This window comes from Diceros bicornis, chromosome 23, assembly GCF_020826845.1.
Source record: "Diceros bicornis minor isolate mBicDic1 chromosome 23, mDicBic1.mat.cur, whole genome shotgun sequence".
In the NCBI taxonomy this organism is placed as follows: Eukaryota; Metazoa; Chordata; class Mammalia; order Perissodactyla; family Rhinocerotidae; genus Diceros; species Diceros bicornis.
The window spans coordinates 44904942-44925087 of record NC_080762.1 but is presented as its reverse complement, the minus strand read 5'-3'; the positions used below and the strand labels follow the sequence as shown (position 1 = coordinate 44925087).

Genomic DNA, 20146 nt, shown 5'->3' with positions numbered 1-20146 from the left:
TGCGTTCTACTGTTATCTTTGATGTAAAAATTCTACAGCTGTTAAAACTGTTCTATTCTATAACATTCTATCATGCAGTCAGTTATAAGAGAAGCACTTTGGAATCAGAACTCAGTTTTTGAAAAGAGGACTCAAATCTTAGATTATTTGGTATATTAAAAGATTTTTAAATCTTTTCAGAAAGTTAACTTCATTGATCCTTGGAAAATGTTTAAACATTTAAAACACTGGCTTTATTCAAATACTACCCATCTGTACATTAAAAAACAAGCAGATTAGAAGTAAATGTTTTATTCTTTCAACTAAATTCCAGTACTACAAGGGCAGTAAAACAATGATACACTGGAAAAAAATGCAGCAATAAACATTTGTTAAAAAGACTGATGGAATAAATAAAAACTACCAAAAAAAAAAAAAAGAAAAAATCATATAAACCCATTCCAACACCCCCAAGAAGTCCTGGAATACAGAAATGCCCTCCTCCTCCACTATTTCACAGGAAGCACTGTAGGCTATTTGCTTAATTAAATGTCCTGGGATTACATTCTAAATTATTAATAACTGGTTACAGCTTGGTTGTAGTGCACAATTAAAATCACACTAACTTCATCTGAAGTGTCATTCTACAGTTTTATTTACACAACCAGTGAAGGGCATGTTCTTAGAATACCAGCTTTAATCCTTTTCAAACATTAATGTAAGAAGCCAAATTGTAATGATACAGCAAATGAGACCACTGGTATTAATACAGGTAGCAAAGGTCCACATCCGGGTGGTAGTGACATCAGGGAAATTTCCAAAACCAGTTGCTGCCTAAGAGTGGTTGCCACTGACGAAAGCTTGAAATAACCTGTATTCATAGGGGAGTATTGGCATTGCTGCATGTCATAATTGGGACCTCTTGCAACAATTCAACAAAGAACAAGGCAGCCCACAAATGCAGAAAACGTGATTCATGAAACATCTAAAGGGGGAGAAAAGGAAAATTAGTGCAAAGTGTAGGTTAAAATTCAAACACATACCAGATCTTCATCCCCAATATTGTCCTAAGTATTTAAGTAACCAAAAGCAAATCCTTAGTCAACTTTTGCTGCCTATTTCCTCCAGGCTTTTTCTCCATGATTTTCTGTTAAATTCTCTTCTTGGGTATGAACATAATTATAATAAATGTCTTCTCCTTAAAAGACTGTCTTGTTTTTAGTTCAAAGATGAAATACTTACAACTAGCAGGCTGTTCTCCATATCGTCGCATTATCTGATCATGCGTAAACTTCACAAATGCATCATATTGTTCTATAAATAAAGGTACATGTCAATTACATGATTTGCAAAATGCCTTCTCTAATATATTACAGCCAGATAAGTTTCCACTGAAAAATCCAATATATATAATGAAGCAATTCTAAGCTGGGACTTAATCAGACACATAACCTCAGTAATAATAATAATGTATAGGGGCCAGATGGGTGGCATAGCGGTTGTGGTTAAGTTCACACACACTGGTAATGTCGGCCTGGGGTTTGCAGGTTCGGATCCTGGGCACGGACCTATGTACCGCTTATCAAGCTATGCTGTGGAAGGTGTCCCACATATAAAGCAGAGGAAGATGGGCACGGATGTTAGCCCAAGGCCAATCTTCCTCAGCAAAAAGAGGATTAGCAACAAATGTTAGCTCAGGGCTAATCTTCCTCACCAAAATAAATAAATAAATAAATAAAAATAAAGGGCTTGAAATAAAAACACAGCTTTCCACTCTGAAAGTTTATTCTAAGTCATCTATGAATGGCAATTTACTGCAAGGAGAGGAAATGAGATAACAGTAGCTTAACAGGACATATGATATATCCAAAAACATCTACCTGTAACCTAATCAGATGTCACAGAAAAAGATGTTAATAACTAAGCAAATTCTCTTGCCTATATTAGCACCTTGATTTAACTCCTTAAGAATCAAAAAGCTTACAATACCCACTAAAATCTGTGGCTTTAAAAATCGGGGAAAATTCTGATTACATTACTATACATAATAAATTTTATTTACTGCACTTAAATTATCAAATTTTTACTACAAATGTTTTTTGGATAATTAGAACAAGAATGCAGCAGCTTTTGATACTCTAAAATGATGTACACAGTGCCAGTTAAATATTTCAAGTGTCTACTAATGGTCAAGTTATCATGAAAGATATAAATTCCAAAAATCCACAACCAAATTGTGGCACAGCCAAAGTCAAGAACGTTTTTAGCTCAGGGTGCATCAAAAGAAAAATCTAGTTCACTAATACTGCTGCTGATCTACATGGCTAACAAATACTATTTCTTGAGGTCACAAAGGAGGGTCATGAGTTACAGGAAGGTTCATTTCCTTTCTTGAACCGTAATTCTCTGCTTCTTAGAAAACATATTGTACCAGTGTATGGAAAGGGTAATTTAACTGACGTGAAGTACATGTGGGAAATAATGCATTTCTTACAGTGAGTTTCTGGGAGACTCTAAAATAAACTCATCTCATACCTGCAAGTTTTGTGTTCAGTATTTCTTCATACTCTTCTCGAACTTTCTCTTCACGTTCTTTCAACAAACGTTCACAGATCATCCCAACCTGCCGTAGAGTGAATAAGGGCTGTTCTTTTTTTAATGGTGAGGATGTTGCAGATGAAGTCCCTATGTATAACATGAACCAAAAAAAAAGCACCTGATTTAGAGCCATCATAGAAAGCATCTTCTAACTGAAGAAGTTTCATTTGGATCTTATCAATGTTCATATAAAAGCATTTTCTATCAGTTTTTAGCACATTATTTCCCTACTCGTCTTAAAACAGGTTTAATCCTATCAGCACGTGGCTGGAAAAACATGGCAAGATGTATGCAATCAAATATAAGGGAAAAAGTCTGAAGGCGAGTGGAGAAAATTACAAGACACAAACAGAACTTAAGTTTTTGTTTTTTAGTTAGTGATATTAACTAGGAGAGCAGTTAGTAAAAATAAATACTGAGAATATATTCCTGATATTCAATATTAAATTTTATGTTTCAAAGTCCTTAAACATTATTAGTCTAACAGCATCAAATAGTGATACTTGATAGAAAAGATTTCTTCAGAATGCATTCTTCTTCAAGTACTACTTAATACACTCTGATTTTCCAAAAACATCACTCCTCTTTTCTTGAAAAGAACATCTGAAATTAATATTTTTGAGAACTCAGAATTATGATAGCCATCCGTTATAACACTGCTACAAGCATTTTATACACATATAATACACAAACCTGCCATCAATTGTTTGTCCTGCTCTGTGTATCTGCCCCTGCTACTCCCAATTCTTCTTTTTACTTGCTCCTTATAACCTGCATGGCTGGGACCAGTTAACTTAACTATGCTTGTTAGAGCTGTGTCTATCACAAGAATAAATATACCAGCTTTAGTCCATAACTACACTAAGGCTAACTTTATTTACTTTCAAATTCCCAGCTTTCTTAGTTGAGGCTGCCAGTTAACTCATCTAAGAAGCAAACTGACTAAGGAATGATGATCATCTTGGTTTTCTGCTGATACAGCAGATATACAGTCTCTACCCTAACCTCCCCTTACCACGTTTCACCCACTTATACCTGGCCCCCTAAATTGGCAGGAGTACTGCAGAATGTTTTGAACAATTTCATGTCTCCTAATCTAATTTTATTTGAATGTTTCATAGCCTTTAAGTTTTTTTATTCTGCCAAGGTTTTCCTACCACTGCTGGGAAGGAAGGGAAGGGAAGGAAGGCAGGCAACTGTTGTCACAAGAAAAACTGTTTTGCTGAGAACTTTACTAAAGGTAAGAGCCACTTTTGATGGCTCTTTATCAGTAAGAAGCTTTACTTTCCCTTCACTTCCAACAGCCTTCATTTTTCTGCCCTTTTTTTAAAAAAAAAAAAGTGTACTTGCAAACTACTCCCTCCAACAAAAGGTAGGGAAAAGTAGATCAAAAATAATCCACTTTTAGGAATCTATCCTAATAGGGTGTATGTACAGGGACATTTTTGTAAATACTGTAATAGCAGAAATTCTGAGTCCCATTATCTATCATTAATGGTTAGTTTAATAATTATGGGAAATCCATAAAAAGGAAAACCATTCAGCCATGGCAAGGTACATCATTACCTAACAAAAAAGCACATGGTATATTATGTTTTTTTTTTAATGGAGGCTACAAATCATAGCACTTCTGAGGAAGTCCACTTAGGGGATATTATATACAGGTCTTTGCGTGGCGGGAATCCAGGTGGCGATTACAGTAGGCCCTCCCATATGTGCGGGTTCCGTATCCTCAGATTCAACCAATCTCGGATCCTGTACGTGCTATGTTTATGATCCGTGGTTGGTTGAATCTGTGGGGTCCTGGCAGGGATACCAAGGGACAACTGTACCTATTTTGTACCGTATTTTTAAGAGATCATGCATTACTTGTATAAATCTTTTTTAAAATCAAGGGGAGAAACAGGAGCTTGAGTGACTAAAGGCAACTTGGATTACCTTTTCGCATACTAAACAGTATTTCCTTTCACTCAAGTATATTTTTACCTGGTGAAGCTGGTCCACTGAGGAGAAATGCATGTGGCTGTGCATCCGAAGTACAACATGGATCTGTCTGTTGGAAACTAGTTTCTAAATGTCTTCTCTTCTGCATGCGTTTATACTCTTGTTTTATGTTGTACAGAATTTGTTCTAAAAGAAAAAAGTTAAAATTTGGCAAGATAAAAAGAAAAAAAGGTAGTGTTTCCAAGAATTATTTAGTATATCTACCGAACATATTCTCTTCAAATAATATCCAGAAAACTGATGTTCTAAGAGGAATTAGTTTCAGCATTAATGGGGGTACTCATTCAGCAATAGCACATACACGCTACCTGGAATACAGCTATTCTACAATACCATTCTTTTTGAGCAGTGATTAGCAAAAAATAAATTTAAAAGTTTTTCATTTAATGTAAAGATAAGGGACTCTGAACTAAAACACGTATTTTTCTCATATTTATTAAGAGTCCCAAACTCAAAGGTCAATTATTCATCACACATATAACTATTAAATTAACAGGATTGTCCAAGACCATAAATAATTAGAAGCAGGGAGGACTAGGTATATTCAAGCACACACTAGTGAGAAGTGAGAGTAGATCAGCAAAATGAGAGTAGATGGGAACTAAAAATTATCATACATTAAATAAACAGCAAAGTGTTGTCTGAACCTTGGAGATAAAAACCCACGTAAAGTGATTGGTACGAAACAGTTACTCAACAAGAACCACTATACCACAGTGCCATTATCTTCAACCACAACCATCTATCGAAACAGAGGTAAAATTATATCCAACATATCCTTTAGGCTAGTATGATTCACTTTAGAAGGCTTTCTAATTTAAAATAGTTACCACTTAGCCTCTCCAGAAAATCCCTCCCTGAGGTTTCCACTCCCCTACAAACAGCCTTTGTCACAACCACCATAGCTCCTAAATTAACAGCTTATCCATGTGAAACTAATCCCAAGAAGTTTATTAGTCCCAATCTAAAGCAAAAATTAAACAAAAACTAAGTTAAGGTGGCAACAGGCAATAAAATGATTCATAAATATAATGGAGTGTAACTTGATCAAGTCTACAATGATGCATTAATTTAAAAATGAATGGAAAATTCAAAGGCTAAAGATTTATGTAAGATGAAACAATCTTTTTTTTTTAATTAACACTGATGGTTTTCTTAGGTATGTACTAAATTCTCATGTCTCTTTTCTCACTTTATATTGTTTCCCTACTAAGAAGAACTTTTAGGGCTTCTGAGAGAGAGACGTGAAGAGACATCCTTCAATCTCTTATTAAACATTTTAGATTCTGCCAATTTCATTATTTTAACTGGAAAAAAAAAGAAAGAAAAGTTGCAAAAGATTTAGCCACTGAAGATTCCACTTACGTAAATTTTGTGTATAAACAAACTTGTTTACATATACACGAATGTGCAGTTTAAATACAAAATTATACATTAGAATGATTAACTTCAGGATGGTTGTGTGAGGGGTGCTTTAGCTGTATTTAACGTTTTCCAGAATGTTAACATTTGTTTATATTAAACATGGTCATTCAGTCCTTTTCCATTTATTTGAAATAGCTGGTAATTTAAAAACTAAGTTACAGTGTGAAATAAAATGGCTGTCTACTGAACAGTTAAGCACCTTGATAGAAATGAATTTCCTAAGATCCACAGGTGTCCAATAAAACTAGTGCAACATCCTATACCAACCAGGACATATATCCTTATTTTTTAATAACAGAAGTCTTTCAGTAGCAATATTCTAAAGGTTTTGAAAGTAATGATGTTTTGATCTCTGATACACAGCAAGCTTCACTCATTTATCACTTTCTGTTCAAAGCTACCACCATTCTGATCAAAAGTGCCTAAATTCAAAGCATCCTCAAGTTTATTCACAATCAGAGACTTCAAATGTATTAGCACCGGGTAACTTGACCTTAACATCTTTTGTGTGACAGTCTTTGACCACCACACAGCTGTTCTCAGATTACTTTCGTCTTCCTTTTGCTTCACAAAAATCAACCAAAGCACAACTAAGATATACCAAAAGAATAGTGGTAACAAACTCAACTGATAGTCTCAAACAAGATCTAGCTTAGGATTAAGATATGGTAAAACTTTTAAAAATTTAGCTTTGTAAACCTCCATATCATCTAATACTTAAGAGACATCATAACAACCTAAGGAATTTTAAGGTATACATTTGTACAAATGAATTCACCAATTTAAATGACCATTCGGTAAGTTCTGACAAGTGCATACCTAAGTCTTGCAACTACCACAACCATAATAAAGAACTTTATCAACCCCAAAAAGTTCTCTCATGCTCCTATTCTTCACCTTCACAACTACATTCATATACTGTCACCATACAGTTTGCCTCTTCTAAAATTTCATATAAATAGAATCATAAAGAGCGTAGATTTTTTTTGTCTGACTTCTTTCACTCAGCAAAATGCTTCTGAGATTCATACGTGATGTTGCATGAATCAGTAATTCCTTTTTTCATTAACGAGTAGTACACACACCACAACGTACCCATTTCTGTTTAATGAATATTTGGATTCTTTCCAATTTGGGGCTATTATCAATATTCAAGTATAAGTCTATGAGTGGACAAATTTTCATTTTTCTTGGGTAAACACCTAGGAGTGGGATGGATGGCCTGATTCTACAGTAAGCGCATGGCTTTACTTTCTAAGAAACTGTCAAACCACTTTCCAGAGGAACCATACCATTTTGCATTCCCACCAATAACGTATTACAGTTCCAGCTGCTCCACATCTTTGCCAACACTTGATATTGTCAGGTAAAACGCTGAAGAATTTTGAATGCTATTGCTTGCACTGCTTTTTACATCTAATATGATGCAACTATGTCATCTAAGCCTCACTGTGCCTTCAGATGCTCTAATACTGGTAACATGCGATCAACGACGTTATGCAGTGCATGTTCCAATTTAACTTGGCCAACATCTCAGCAGCACAAGCAGCAAACAGCTAACTGCAAGCCTCAAGCTCAGTTTATCTCAGTTCAGAAGTATAAGCAGTTTTGAAACTGATAACTCAAGAAATTTCCCCAGATTTAATATTCCACAAAGCAAATTTTAAGCTCAAGGTAGCTATCTGGCTGACTTAAGCTGCTTCCATACTAGCTGGATGAAGTCCGTCCGGACATCAATAAAATATCTATGACTACTTAGTCTTAAACTACTTAACTTTAGCCATCTCTTATCAAACTAGCAAGTGACATTTTATTCCAAGTACATGTAACATCTGACATTGTGTTCCCAACACAATTTATAGCCCATTAAAGAAAAAGAAAGACAAATGAAGCTTCATATACATTATCAGTTGCACATTTGCAGCAAATCACTTAGAGCAAAATATATACTTATCTTCATGACAATCTACACCACAAATGGTTGTATATTCCCTTTCAAAATCCTAAAAGCTACATCACTCTTTTATCAAAATACTAAGACTTTCTTGCACTGTACTAGGTTAAAGTGCAAGTCAGTATTAGCAAATTCTATGACTAATGGCGTTTTCATTCCCAAATCTAGTAAATGCCATTGAGATTGCTAATAAAATTCTCCTATCTTTAACAGGTAAGAAATTACCGATGAGCCAGCACTTATTCCTTTGGGAACTTTTAAAAACTCAAAAAACAAAAAACCTAGGTAAATGTGAAAAGAAAAAGCCTGGCTTAAAGCAACATTAAGCCTACTTGCAAAATATTTCACTCTTCTTAGTTGCCACTGATTACTTCAGAAAGCCTGGAGACAATGAATAAGGTGATCAGTATAAAACAGGAGAAACTAGTTGATGGAATAAAAAAATAACTGATTTGATGAGGGTAAAAGAAACAGCATCAAGATAGGACTAAGAGCAAAGGCAGGAATACGGAATTGGAAGCAACTAAAAATGTGTTTAAAGGAGAACCATAAAAGTGGGGACAGGGCCGGCCCCGTGGCTTAGTGGTTAAGTGCGCGCGCTCCGATGCTGGCGGCCCAGGTTCGGATCCCGGGCGCTCACCGACGCACCGCTTCTCCAGCCATGCTGAGGCCGTGTCCCACATACAGCAACTAGAAGGATGTGCAGCTATGACATACAACTATCTACTGGGGCTTTGGGGGGGGGGAAATAAATAAATAAATAAAATCTTAAAAAAAAAAAAAAACTGGGGAGAGTGGGGGAAATCTTTCTAGAGTAGAGTCCATAAGATGTCTAAAAATCTGTGATATGTGAAACTAAACTTTTGCTCCAGACCTGTATAGACTTAACGTTTTCCTACTGGCAGAATTATTAAATCAAACATTACGGTTTCATTAACAGTTTTAAATTTAGGAGTATAAGACACTTTTTTTAATCACCTTATATGATAATTTCTCTACGGAGTATCTTTGAAAAAACAAAGTGAAAGTTCATCTAGATAGATAACTCAAACAATGGGATTAAAAGTAAAATAAATCTTAAAAATCTAAGTTCTAGGCAGGAACACAAATGAAATGGGAAACCTGTAAACAATTAAGTACAGAAAACCTGTAGTAGCCACTAAGACCTAAAACTAAGAAAGTGTTCCACATAAAACAGACCAAATCTAGAGCTCTGAACTACATACTAGACATTGCCATGTCTACTACATAAATTAAAACACATACAATTTAGAGTTGCTATGGAGACCCATCTTTGTAAATCGACTATTTTCCCAGGATCATCTGTTCAGAAACTGAAACAGTTCTTATCTTCTCCTTGAGGGACACCTTAAGGACAATGTTCCTATCCAGCTGAGAGCTATCTAACTAAAAATGAGCTGATGTCCTTTTTAATTCACTTTAAAATTACTGCTACATCAAAAGGACGTGGAACCAATTTTAACACAAGATTATCAAGTTATATCTACATTTTTTTTAACTTCTTTTTGGATTAACATGAATCCTAATAAGCATAATATAGCTGCACACAATTACATAAACATTAGAGTATTATCTACAGTACTTTAAAAGCAACTGGCTTAGATTCTAAATTTACATTATATTTTACTGTATAAGAGGCATTCATTTATCTCCTACAAGAGGAAGAAAAACTATAATCACTACAGGTCAAATTCTATTATTTAACTGGTACTATATGATAGCCAATGATTACTTATTTGAAATAAATGATTTGATTCAATTTGTTAAAACCCTGCAGGGTCAATGTATAAATTTTACAAGTTAACCACACAATGGAAGTCACTAATGCAAGGAGTCCAGCAATGCGCAATCAGCAGGTGGCTCCTCCCTGATATTCAGGAAGTTTCACACATTTTATATTACTCTAGATTCTAAAGGGATATGTTAACCCCTGTTGCTTTTGTTGTTTAGCTCTTTTACTATCTCCAAGTACCGTTTCATATAACTTACAAACTAGGAAAATACAGAGTAATAAGAACCAAAAAAAAAAGCAGTAAGTGGGGAAGAGAAAGGAGAAACTGAACCATCCAAAACCCAAAATATGCATGCTACAGAAAACATTTAATGCCAAGGCAAGAAGTCCAGCTTCCATTCCAATTAACCATGACCATGAAGACAAGGTAAGGTTTGGAAAATACAGAGAGCAGACCCCTCGAGAACTCCAGGCAGCACAATCAAGCTGAAGAATAAACTCACCTTCTATAACATCTTATTAGGGCACCCAAAACACACACAAATATGAGCTATAGCATACATGGAAACCAGAGGTCGCAAACTGATGATTCACAGGCTATACTGAGCCCAAAGACATGTCTGGCCTGAATACTTTTTTAAAAAACAAGTGTGAATTTGTGGCCAACATTTAAAAGTTCGGTGATTTTACAAGTCAGATTTCTGGCTACTGCTGGGGAAAAATTCAGCTGAAGAGTAGTTGCTACCTTCTGGGCATAAGTTCTCAAATGCTTCTGAAACTTTAATGCACACACAAATCACCTGACGATTTTGTTAAACTGTAGACTCTAAGGGATGGAGCCTCAGATTCTGCATTTCTAATGAGTTTCCAGGCGATGCTGCTGGGCACTAGCAAGGTTAGCATTCACTAGTCCCCACCTAGCTTACTTTACCCCTGCATATTACCTGCCTGGAACTATGGGCATTTAAGTTTATATCCTCTGCTTAAAATAATAACTCTCCTACTGCGACAATTAAAAAGAAAAGTGGTTGGTTTATTTATTACTGTACATACCAGGAAGTGGAGAGGAAGAGAAGAAAAGCAGTAACAGCAGAGATTATTACAAGTGCAAAGTATTTAAGGTGATCTCAATTCATTTTGCCACCCTCAGCTGCATGGCTTTGGTAGTTCTAAGTTAGACAAACGCCTCCCTTGCAGGAAAATACTCTGTTAGTCCATTTAAACTTGATTGGAACTACTTAAGGAGACTCATTACATGACATTAACATACATATACTGATTCATTCTTCCTAACATACTTTTCTTAAAATATAAAATTCATGTTCATTATGTGATTGATAACAAATGCATTTGCTTTTCTATTATGTCTGCTTTAAAAGAGCAATTAAGACTACCTCTCACACCAGAAGGCACTGATTGGAAGCCCACACACATCTTTTGTTTCTCCCATACATTTTGTAAATTAGCTGTGAATATTTAAAAGTCAACAGATTTCACAAAAATTCTGACTTCTGGGGGCAGGAGGGCTACTGGGAAGATCTGACAATAAAAAGGGCAAATTCCCCAGGGCTGGAACTAAGAAGAATGGTCTGAATTATAAAGATATAAATTAGAAAGTCATCTTTAAATGGAAACTGAAGTTGGGAGCATGCATGCGATTGCATAGGGAGCCATTAAGCTAGATAGGAATGGAGCTGAACCTAGAACTAAAAAAAACTCCTAAATTTAATGGCCAGATGAAGACAGAAGAACAGCCAGAGATGTGGAAGAAAACAGTGTTGTCACAGAAGGAGGAAAAAAGTATTTCAAAAGAAGGGAGTGGGTCAGCAGTGTGAATGCTTAAGAAAGGTCAAAGAAAAGAAGGACTGACTGTGTGCCATGGAAGTCATTAGTGACTTGACAAGGGCTGCTGGAGGCACAAACAGACTAGAAGTGAGGTGAGAACCGAAGAATGGAACCAAACAGACTATCTGAAAGCTCTTTGAATTTGGTTTTGAAGTGGAGGAATCTGGACGAAAATGAGGATGTTTTATTTACTTTATAACGGGAGGCCTGACAATATTTAAAGCCAAAAGACCCGGTTGAGAGAGAAAAATAAGAGGATATGGTTCCTCTGGAAAGAAGTGGGATCCTTCCCTTACTGTGTAATAAAGTGCTTTAATTATCTCATTTAATACTCCTCAATGATACTAAAAGAGAAAACAGGACAGGCACAAATATTGGTAGTGTTGGTACTGGGAAAAACGAAGAAGCTGTCATTTGATGGCTTCTATTTTTTCTGTGAAGTAGAAGGCAAGGTTATTCACTGAAAGGCAGGACTGCTGGACAATGTAAAAAGTCTCATTTGAGGTTGTCCTATTGTGATTGTCTTCAGCACCCAGGGACAGAAATCTCTTAATCCTCACAGCAACCCCAGGAGGCAGATACTACTATCATCATGTGCACAATTTTATAGATGAGGAAAATGACGCTTTGCTTCAATGTCTTCTGAAAGGTCACACAGCTGGAACATGGCAGAGCCAAGCCTGAGCTCAGAACCTAAGCTCTTAACATCTACTGCCCTCTCCAGTATTCTATTACTACATCTAGCTGGTATTCCACAAGTACCTCAAGTTACAATAAAGTCACAATGAGGAAAGCTAATTTTTAAAAAACAGGATGTCAGTTAGAATAGAGGATTACTATCATGTACTATTGATACTTCATACTCTGAAACCTCAAACTCTATGACTGTTAAGAAGGTAGTAACAAAAACAGAGCATAAGTCTCATCTACCTAGAGCCCTGAAACTGCGATCACTGGCTATAACCGAGTAATTATAAGAAATCTTCATATTACATTCAGATATTTATATAAGGGATGCTTCAAGAGCCTCTAAACTGCCTCCTCTTAGGATAGGCATCTGCATCTAGCCAGAATGTTTTATCAGTGTTTTAAAAGTGAGGACATATTCTACATTGGTAGGTCAGCATTGCCACACGTAAACGACTGATTACAATGCCAGCCTCTGATAATGTACTACTTCACCTTGGGCCATGAATGGTTGTTACAGTGAGCATCGGATTCCCCCGTTCTGTCACAGCAACCTAAAACCTCCTATATTTTTAACCAATTACACCACTTCAAAAAGTTTTTCTTCCAGAAAATTATATTTTAGCATTAGGAACAAGGCAACCCACCATAACAATTAAGGGGCCAAGTTCAGGGAAGATAATGTTTGAAAAACCAGTTTTCTGCAATCTTCCAAATTCATCCTACATTCTATTCTTCATTTGCTAAGTCAGTTCAACAATTCTATCTCATTTTTTAAAAAAAGAAAACAAAAGAAAGAAAATCAACTCTTCCAGGTCTCTCTCTCCAAACTTTCCCTTTAGTTTGATTTTTGGAGGGAGTTTTCTAAGAATCAACGTTAATGGAAATGAAAATGAATGCTAAACCAAAGTCAGAATACAAGTCACAGACTGAAACAATTTCAGAAACAGCCAAAAAACAAGCTTCAACACTCACCTTAAAAAAATCACTTTTAAGGCTTCCAGAGTAGTAAAATTATTATTTAATCAGTAAGCTAATTTCAATACTTAGGCTGCCAAAGGTGAAGGTAATGCTAATGTGGATAAATGTCCACAAGGAGTTAAAATACAGTCATGAACCTCATAACGACATTTTGGTCAATGATGGGCCACAAATGCAACAGTGGTTCCCTAAAATTAGGACCATACAGCCTAGGTAGTAGCTGACGTTTGTGTAAGTACACTCTATGACATTCCCTCAGCAACGCACTAGCCTAATGACGCGTTTCTTAGAATGTATTCCTGTCATTAAGCGATGCATGACTGTAGGTATATTGATAAAGCATAAAGATTAGAGTATTTTTATTCAAGTTTGGTTAGCTAATAAAGTATCAGCAGTGGCGGCTCTATCAGTCCCTTGAGAGATTATGTCTTGTCTTGGCCTAAGCAGCACAGTATCTGGAACTCAAATGAGGTTCCTAAAAGCTTAACAAGTGACTTCTAGAGTAAGTATTTAGATTTTTTAATCATGTTGAGAAAAACTAGGTACATGAACAGATCTAGAAATTAAGTCACACCCAAAAATTGTACTAATGGAAAGATTACAATTTTAATAAAATCAAACTTGCAAAGCAGTAGTACATTTCAGGATGATCTGCCTATGCCATTTGTGACAGACAAAAACTAATGACTTACGATTTTTTAAATGGAGAAGGAGGAAGTTATGCCCCAAAACAAACTACAAGCATATTATGAACTGTTTTTCTAGTGCTGCAAGGTTAAAAACCACTACTACCACCCAAAAAAGGCTAACATCCCAAGAAGGATTACAGAATCTGGCATACTGAAAAATACTCATCAAAAGGCCTAAAATAAATATCAAAGCTGACAACTTGACATACGGCAGAATTTTAATTTACCTGCAAGGATTCTCTCCCTGCTCAGTGTAGATGCAATATCGTCCCATCATGTGAGAAATTTGCTGTAACTTAAATCATTCAATTCCTCTAGAAATAAAAGATCAGAACTTCATATTACAAAAATATTTTCTCCTAAAAATCATGTAAATTCTTCAAAAATGTGTTTCTTCAAATGAGCAAATCTCTGCAAATAGTAAAATGTATTGCAGATGGGACTATTTCAAATATGTAATGCACTTAATCCATGTTTATCATCACTGCCCAAAAAGATGAGGGAACACTGAGAAGTATACTTCAAGTGCCTCAGAAAAAGTATCGTTCAAAGTCTTCAACTAATTGTTGTATTTCTTATTACTACTCATTTGTTTCAGTCACAATTTTTTTTAGATGTTGTCACATATTGTGGCTATATTGTTACAAAACAGTCTAAAAAGAAAAATTGGTACATAATGAGGGGTAAAACCCCAGAATGATTCATATAGGTTTGAACAAGTATTCCACCCTTCATACTTCTTTGAAAGTAAGTAGTCTTCTCCAAAGCAAGCAATTCCCTGTGGTTTCACATAAGGCATAGAGAACACTGAATATTCTGTAGGTCAACAATACTAGCACAGTGTTAACACACAGACAGCAAGGACCACAAGTAGCTGATTAATTCAGTTATAGGTACTTGAACAGACCCAACTCCAACAACATTATCTAGTTTCATGAACCAACTATCCAACACATCCAAAATTAAACCCATGCTATCATTCTGAATTCTTTAAGTGCAAGGAAAATCAAAAGTTTCTTTTCAAATAGAAAAAACAGACAAAACTGGGCACTTAACACTGACTTTCTTATTCTCAACCTTTCAAAACAAAAAGCGTTTCTATCATTGTGTCTTCCTGGGTCTATCTAAACACTTAGGAAAGGCCTACCTGATTAATACAGTATGTATATTCTTTTCCCCATAAAGCCAGGTAAGAAGTGAATAAATTTATTATTCTCCTTTACATCTCAGATTATGTCTCTGCGGCAGCCACGGTAGCTAGTAGCATCTATACCTAAAGGGCTAACATCTCTCTGATATAGCCATGTTTACCCTATGTGTTTCTATGCCCAAGTTAGGCTTTATTTTTCTACTTTCAAAACAAAATAGCTCAATAATGAATACAACTGTGCCCTGCATTTAATGGCCATAAACTTACAGGATTCTTAAATGCATAATTCATAAAACTATGAAATAACTCCAGCTACATACATAATCCTAAATAAAATATCAGGTTTAAAACCCAAAGTACAAAGACCATTAAAAACAGTTTATTTGCCAAATCCACTGAGAAACTAGAAGCAACTTAACAGCTGTCTAAATAACCACAAAATATTAAAAACACTTCTGGCTCAATATAAGTGACATCTGAAGTGAAACGCTGCCTCCTCCAACAGACATCTCATTTGTTTGCCTAGAACCATTTATACTTCATTTAAGCCAGCTGGTGTCTCCGTTTGCAGGCATGCATCAATGTCTACTGAACAATCTAAGTTCTGTAAACCCTTCCCCATTCACAAGCTGCAATTTCCATTTTTAATGGCAAGTTTCCAGCAAATACAATGAGTTCCTTCAAAGGAATTTAACTCTTCATCCAACTCAATTCTTAGGGCAGACTAGAGCAAAAGTAACAAAATATAAACAACGTGCATAAAAGTGCCTAGCAAACTCACAAATAGGTTGACATCCACAGAAGGATCTCTTCATTAGACCATTCATTCATTCACTACACAATTACGAAAAACAATGTGTTGGATTTGACTGATAGTCTCTAGTAACGTTACATAATACTTTGGTTTTATTAAAATAATCTTGTTCTTGGGAATGTCATGACAATCTTTTGACTAAATGGTAATATTCTGAGCTGTTTCAAAAACCAACAGAGAAAAACATAACACTTTGAATCTGTTTTCAACTAACTTACCAGAATGAGTACTGATGTAGCTAACAGAGGCATTCATTTTCCCAACCATAGTCAATGCTTTTTTCCCTCCATACCTCCACTCATCATCCACTTTTCCTTTTCCACATCCAGGGGTATATAAACCTCACTGCTGATACCCTAGAGCAGGAGAGGGCAAACTTTTTCTGTAAAGGACCAGATAGTAAATATTTGAGCTTTGGGAAAATACAGTCCTTGTCAAAACTACTCTACTGCTGCAGCCTGCAGTGGACAATACTTAAATAAATAAAAAATTGAATAAGCACAGCTGTGTTCCAATAAAACTATTTGCCCTTTCCTTTTTCCTGGCATTAAGTTGCAACAGTTTGAAAAATATTGATTTAAATAATAGTCATCAAGTCAAACTTTGGAATTACCTTTCTGGGATGACTAAAATAAACCAGAGTTTAAAAGAGAAGTAAGGTTCCTGAAACTACTAGTAAAGCTGAAACGTGACTTCAGCTACACATCAGAAGACACTCTGTAAAAGTATCCAGAAAAGAATGATAATAAAATAATGGTAAATTTATATACATGCTCTGGAAAAAAAAAAATCACTTCAGTACTCTAATTCTAAACTATTTAAATTTCTATTTGAACTCATGGAAATGAAAGGAAAACAGTTTCCAGAGAGTCCCAGTCAATCTCAATTTGGTAAATCACTTTCCATTTCTAATCTTATCTACTTAATTCAGCTAAGGATATACGAGTATTCACTCTTGTGAAGTTTAAGAATCACCACTGATAAATAGGAATCTAAAAATTAGGTTCATGGGAAAATTATTTCCAAGTTTGGTGACATGAAAACTGGGAAGCTCTTTGATACCTGCACAACACTGCAGCTCCCATTATGACGTTATTACAAAACCATACAGGAGCATGCCCAAAACTGGCCATGTAAACACAAAGCCAAATTAAATTACATGTAGAATGTCACTCAAAATAGCAGCAAAAAAAAAGTAAATTTTTGCAATTCAAAACGTTAGCAATTTTAAATGCTTTTCGAAGTTAACTTTTTACGTTAAGATTCAAATTAGTTAAATAGCTAAGTAACTTTTAGCAGACAATAAAAATCAATTATGGTGTGATTTTCGAGTTCAGGATCTGATCAAACTTCCAGAGTAAACGTCCAAAACAGAAGATGCAGCAGTATTTTGGAAAATATGAATTCGAAATCAGCAGGCTTAAGCAACTCCAATGATTCCGGTTGTTTTACTATCATATAATACACTTAATGGAAATTTGAGAAAATTCGGAGCCAACTGCCTTAGCCAAATATATCAATGAAATCACAAATTTGCAAAGGATCCCAATTCTTTCCAAATAAGTTTCCTTTACAGCAAGGACAAATGTTATAGCCCCTGGCTGGTTTGCCATATATGCTCAAGACTATTTTAGCATTGAGATATACTTCAGCTCCCAAACCTAACACTGTATTAATTCACCCCCTCGACTGAAATTTATTGCTGGTTAGCTAGAGCTATTTTTAAGTGGCCTTATTAGTTGTTAAGTACAGATTCCATGGTATCATTTCAATTTTCAATGATCCTATTTCACTAAAAAAGACAAACTCTAAAAATAATGTTAACCACCAGGAGCTCATTTGTAACATTGTTTCTTTTTTAATGTAAAGCCTAACAATAAATCAATGAATGTCTTCATATAGAAAACAGTTTAGGTATGGTCATTAAATAAAATTATCTGGGAATTCCTCAAAACTCGCCACAACTCTAAAATAGTATATCTTTAAGTTAGATCAAATATTGAATAGCAAAAATGGTAGCCTTGGCATTTGAAGGTCTCCCCGCATATCTGGGGAAGGATATTTAAAAATCGGACCTGAAAAAACAAAACGAGTCAATTCCAAGTGGAAGTTACCAAATATAGAGATATATACGCCTAAATTTTTTTAAACCAGCGATAATGAAACATTTAAATCAAGCTATGAAAAAGTTTTGTCTACAGGTCATATTATTACCAAAGGCACATACACGAAACCTTTGCATGCTACACACACAAAGGAAACAGAATTACACTACCAGTCCACAAAAGCCTATCTTAGGACTGTGCCAAGGGCACACAAGGAATTTCAAAGTACAGAAAAAACTGGGCATACACATGCAGTACAAAGCAGCCAAAAGACATTTCCCCGTAGTCACTTTCAGGAAATGTTTCAAAATGAAAAGCAAAAATAGTCTGAAGTCCCTTCGAATCTTGGGTTGACTTTATTATTCTTAAGGCCTAGGCTGTTTTCTCCCGACATACTTTGTTGGGCTGAAATAAAGCACTTCCAACTAAAAACAACTACTTAGCCCCAAATTTCAATACAATTTGCTTTTCATTAAAAGTTCAAGTTTCTCAAGGTCTAGACGTATAGTGTGATCATATTACAGTACACGGGAAGAGCATTTTCTTTGTTGTTGACCCTGCTAGGGAAACAGGTCTTGACTCAGCCAAAGTGGCGTTCTTGTGGGTGATTAATGACAGGCCTACATCTCGCCCCGGTGACATCCATCCCCACCCCCCACCCCCTCTGTACTAAAATCAGCCATGTCTGAACTGGAGAAGGGGCTGCTGCCTCGCTTCGAACCACCCAGTCCCAGAGTCAACAGCTGCAACCCATCGATTCAGGGAGACAAGACACCGAGATTCGGGGTAATTGTGACCCTTCCCTCCCCTAAATTTATGAATAATATCGCCCTCTCCGATCATTTCCGCTGGAGCTCTCCAGACTACGGAAACACTCAATTCCAGTCACTGGCCCAAAGAAAAGGATCTTCCTCTTCCCCACAATACCCGGCAAGGCACGGCCCCTACCCACCCACCTCCCGACCGCCCCCCAACCCCCCACTGATATCAAGCCATTTCTATTGTCTCCCAGACTGGACTAGCTAATTAAAAGAAATGTGGTCGCCCAACTAGTCCGCTAAGAACGAGGACGCGTCCGGCACCCCCACCCCTGCGGCCGCGTCCTGCGCCCCGGGACCCCCGTCCCCTCGCCCCTACCCCCCCGGCGGCCGCGGGGCCGAGTCCCACCTGTGGTGAGGCGGGAGGACACGTCGCCGAAGGGGGACGGCTCCATTCGGAGATACTTCTGCGGCGAGGCGGCGGCGGCCGAGAAGGAGGCGGCGGTGGCCGCGGCCGCCGACGACGGGGAGGCTGCGGCCGAGGTGGGCGCCGACAATGGCGCACATCGCCTCCGCTTCGGGGACGCCGGGCTCAGCAGAGGGTCGAAATCCAGAGTCCTTTTCAGAGTGGCTCCGCACGCCATGGCCGGGGCCGCGGAGAGCCGGGCTCGGGTGGGGTCGGGGAGGGCGAGGGAAGGGGGAGAGCGGGGACGCGAGGGGAGCCTAACCGACGGGCTCAGGAGCAGAAGGGCGGGTGGCGGAGCGCCGGTGGGGAGGAGAGCCGCCGCCGCTGCCTCCGCGGCAGGGCAGTGGCCCGGGCCGGCGCGGGCGAGAGCGCGAGGGGCGGTGGCGGCAGCTCACGCCCGCCGCGTCAGGGGGGCTCTTCCGCCTCCTCAGGCGCGGCTCCCCCGGGAGAAGCTCCAGCCGCCCCCGCCGTCCGTTCGAGCTTTGCGCCGCGCCTGAGGCGCTCCTGCGCTGAGACCGGCTCCCTTCGGAAGTCGATACCAGCTTGGTGAGGTATGACGCCGGAACACGGCTCCTAAGCCGCCTGCGTAGGCTCAGAAGCTTGAGAGCGGCGGTCGATGCGGAAGGATTGCGAGGTGGTGGCGGCGGCGGCCGGAGCTCAAGCTAACACGTCCAGCCGCTTCCCCTTCCACCGTACGACTCTTCCACCCGCCGCCGGCCCCAATATGGCGTCAATAACAACGCCGCCGATTCAAATCCTGCGGCGTCAGGGCGCGTGCGCATAGGGGCGGCCACCCTGAGGGTTCTTTCTGGGAGTTGTAGTTTTTCACTGTGGGAAGGAATCCGCATAAAATGCGGTTACGGAGGAGTAACGGAAACTACAACTCCCGTCATTCAAGGCGCGTGATTCTGAGTTCCGGGTTAGAATTTAAATCCCCC

The 20146-nt window shown here is 37.8% G+C and overlaps 1 protein-coding gene across 1 annotated transcript; it reads right to left on the bottom strand.

Annotated features, from left to right (window-relative positions):
• Nucleotides 1-275: 275 nt before the first annotated feature.
• AKIRIN2 (akirin 2) lies at nucleotides 276-19903 on the bottom strand. The gene is made up of 5 exons (XM_058566666.1): nucleotides 19152-19903; nucleotides 4564-4707; nucleotides 2515-2664; nucleotides 1222-1293; nucleotides 276-964 (listed from the first exon to the last, which is right to left on the bottom strand). The coding sequence occupies exons 1-5, from the start codon at nucleotides 19384-19386 to the stop codon at nucleotides 954-956; spliced, it is 612 nt and encodes a 203-aa protein (XP_058422649.1). The 5' UTR covers nucleotides 19387-19903; the 3' UTR covers nucleotides 276-953.
• Between the last annotated feature and the right edge of the window lie 243 nt (nucleotides 19904-20146).

What these genes read in the sequence shown, in the direction of transcription:
- AKIRIN2 (XM_058566666.1), bottom strand. Translation starts at nt 19,386, where the DNA reads ATGGCGTGCGGAGCCACTCTGAAAAGGACTCTGGATTTCGACCCTCTG. An exon ending in CAGTGGACCAGCTTCACCAG is followed by an intron (nt 2,665 to 4,563) that starts GTAAAAATATAC and finishes TGTTATACATAG; the next exon opens with GGACTTCATCTGCAACATCC. An exon ending in ACTGAACACAAAACTTGCAG is followed by an intron (nt 1,294 to 2,514) that starts GTATGAGATGAG and finishes CTTTATTTATAG; the next exon opens with AACAATATGATGCATTTGTG.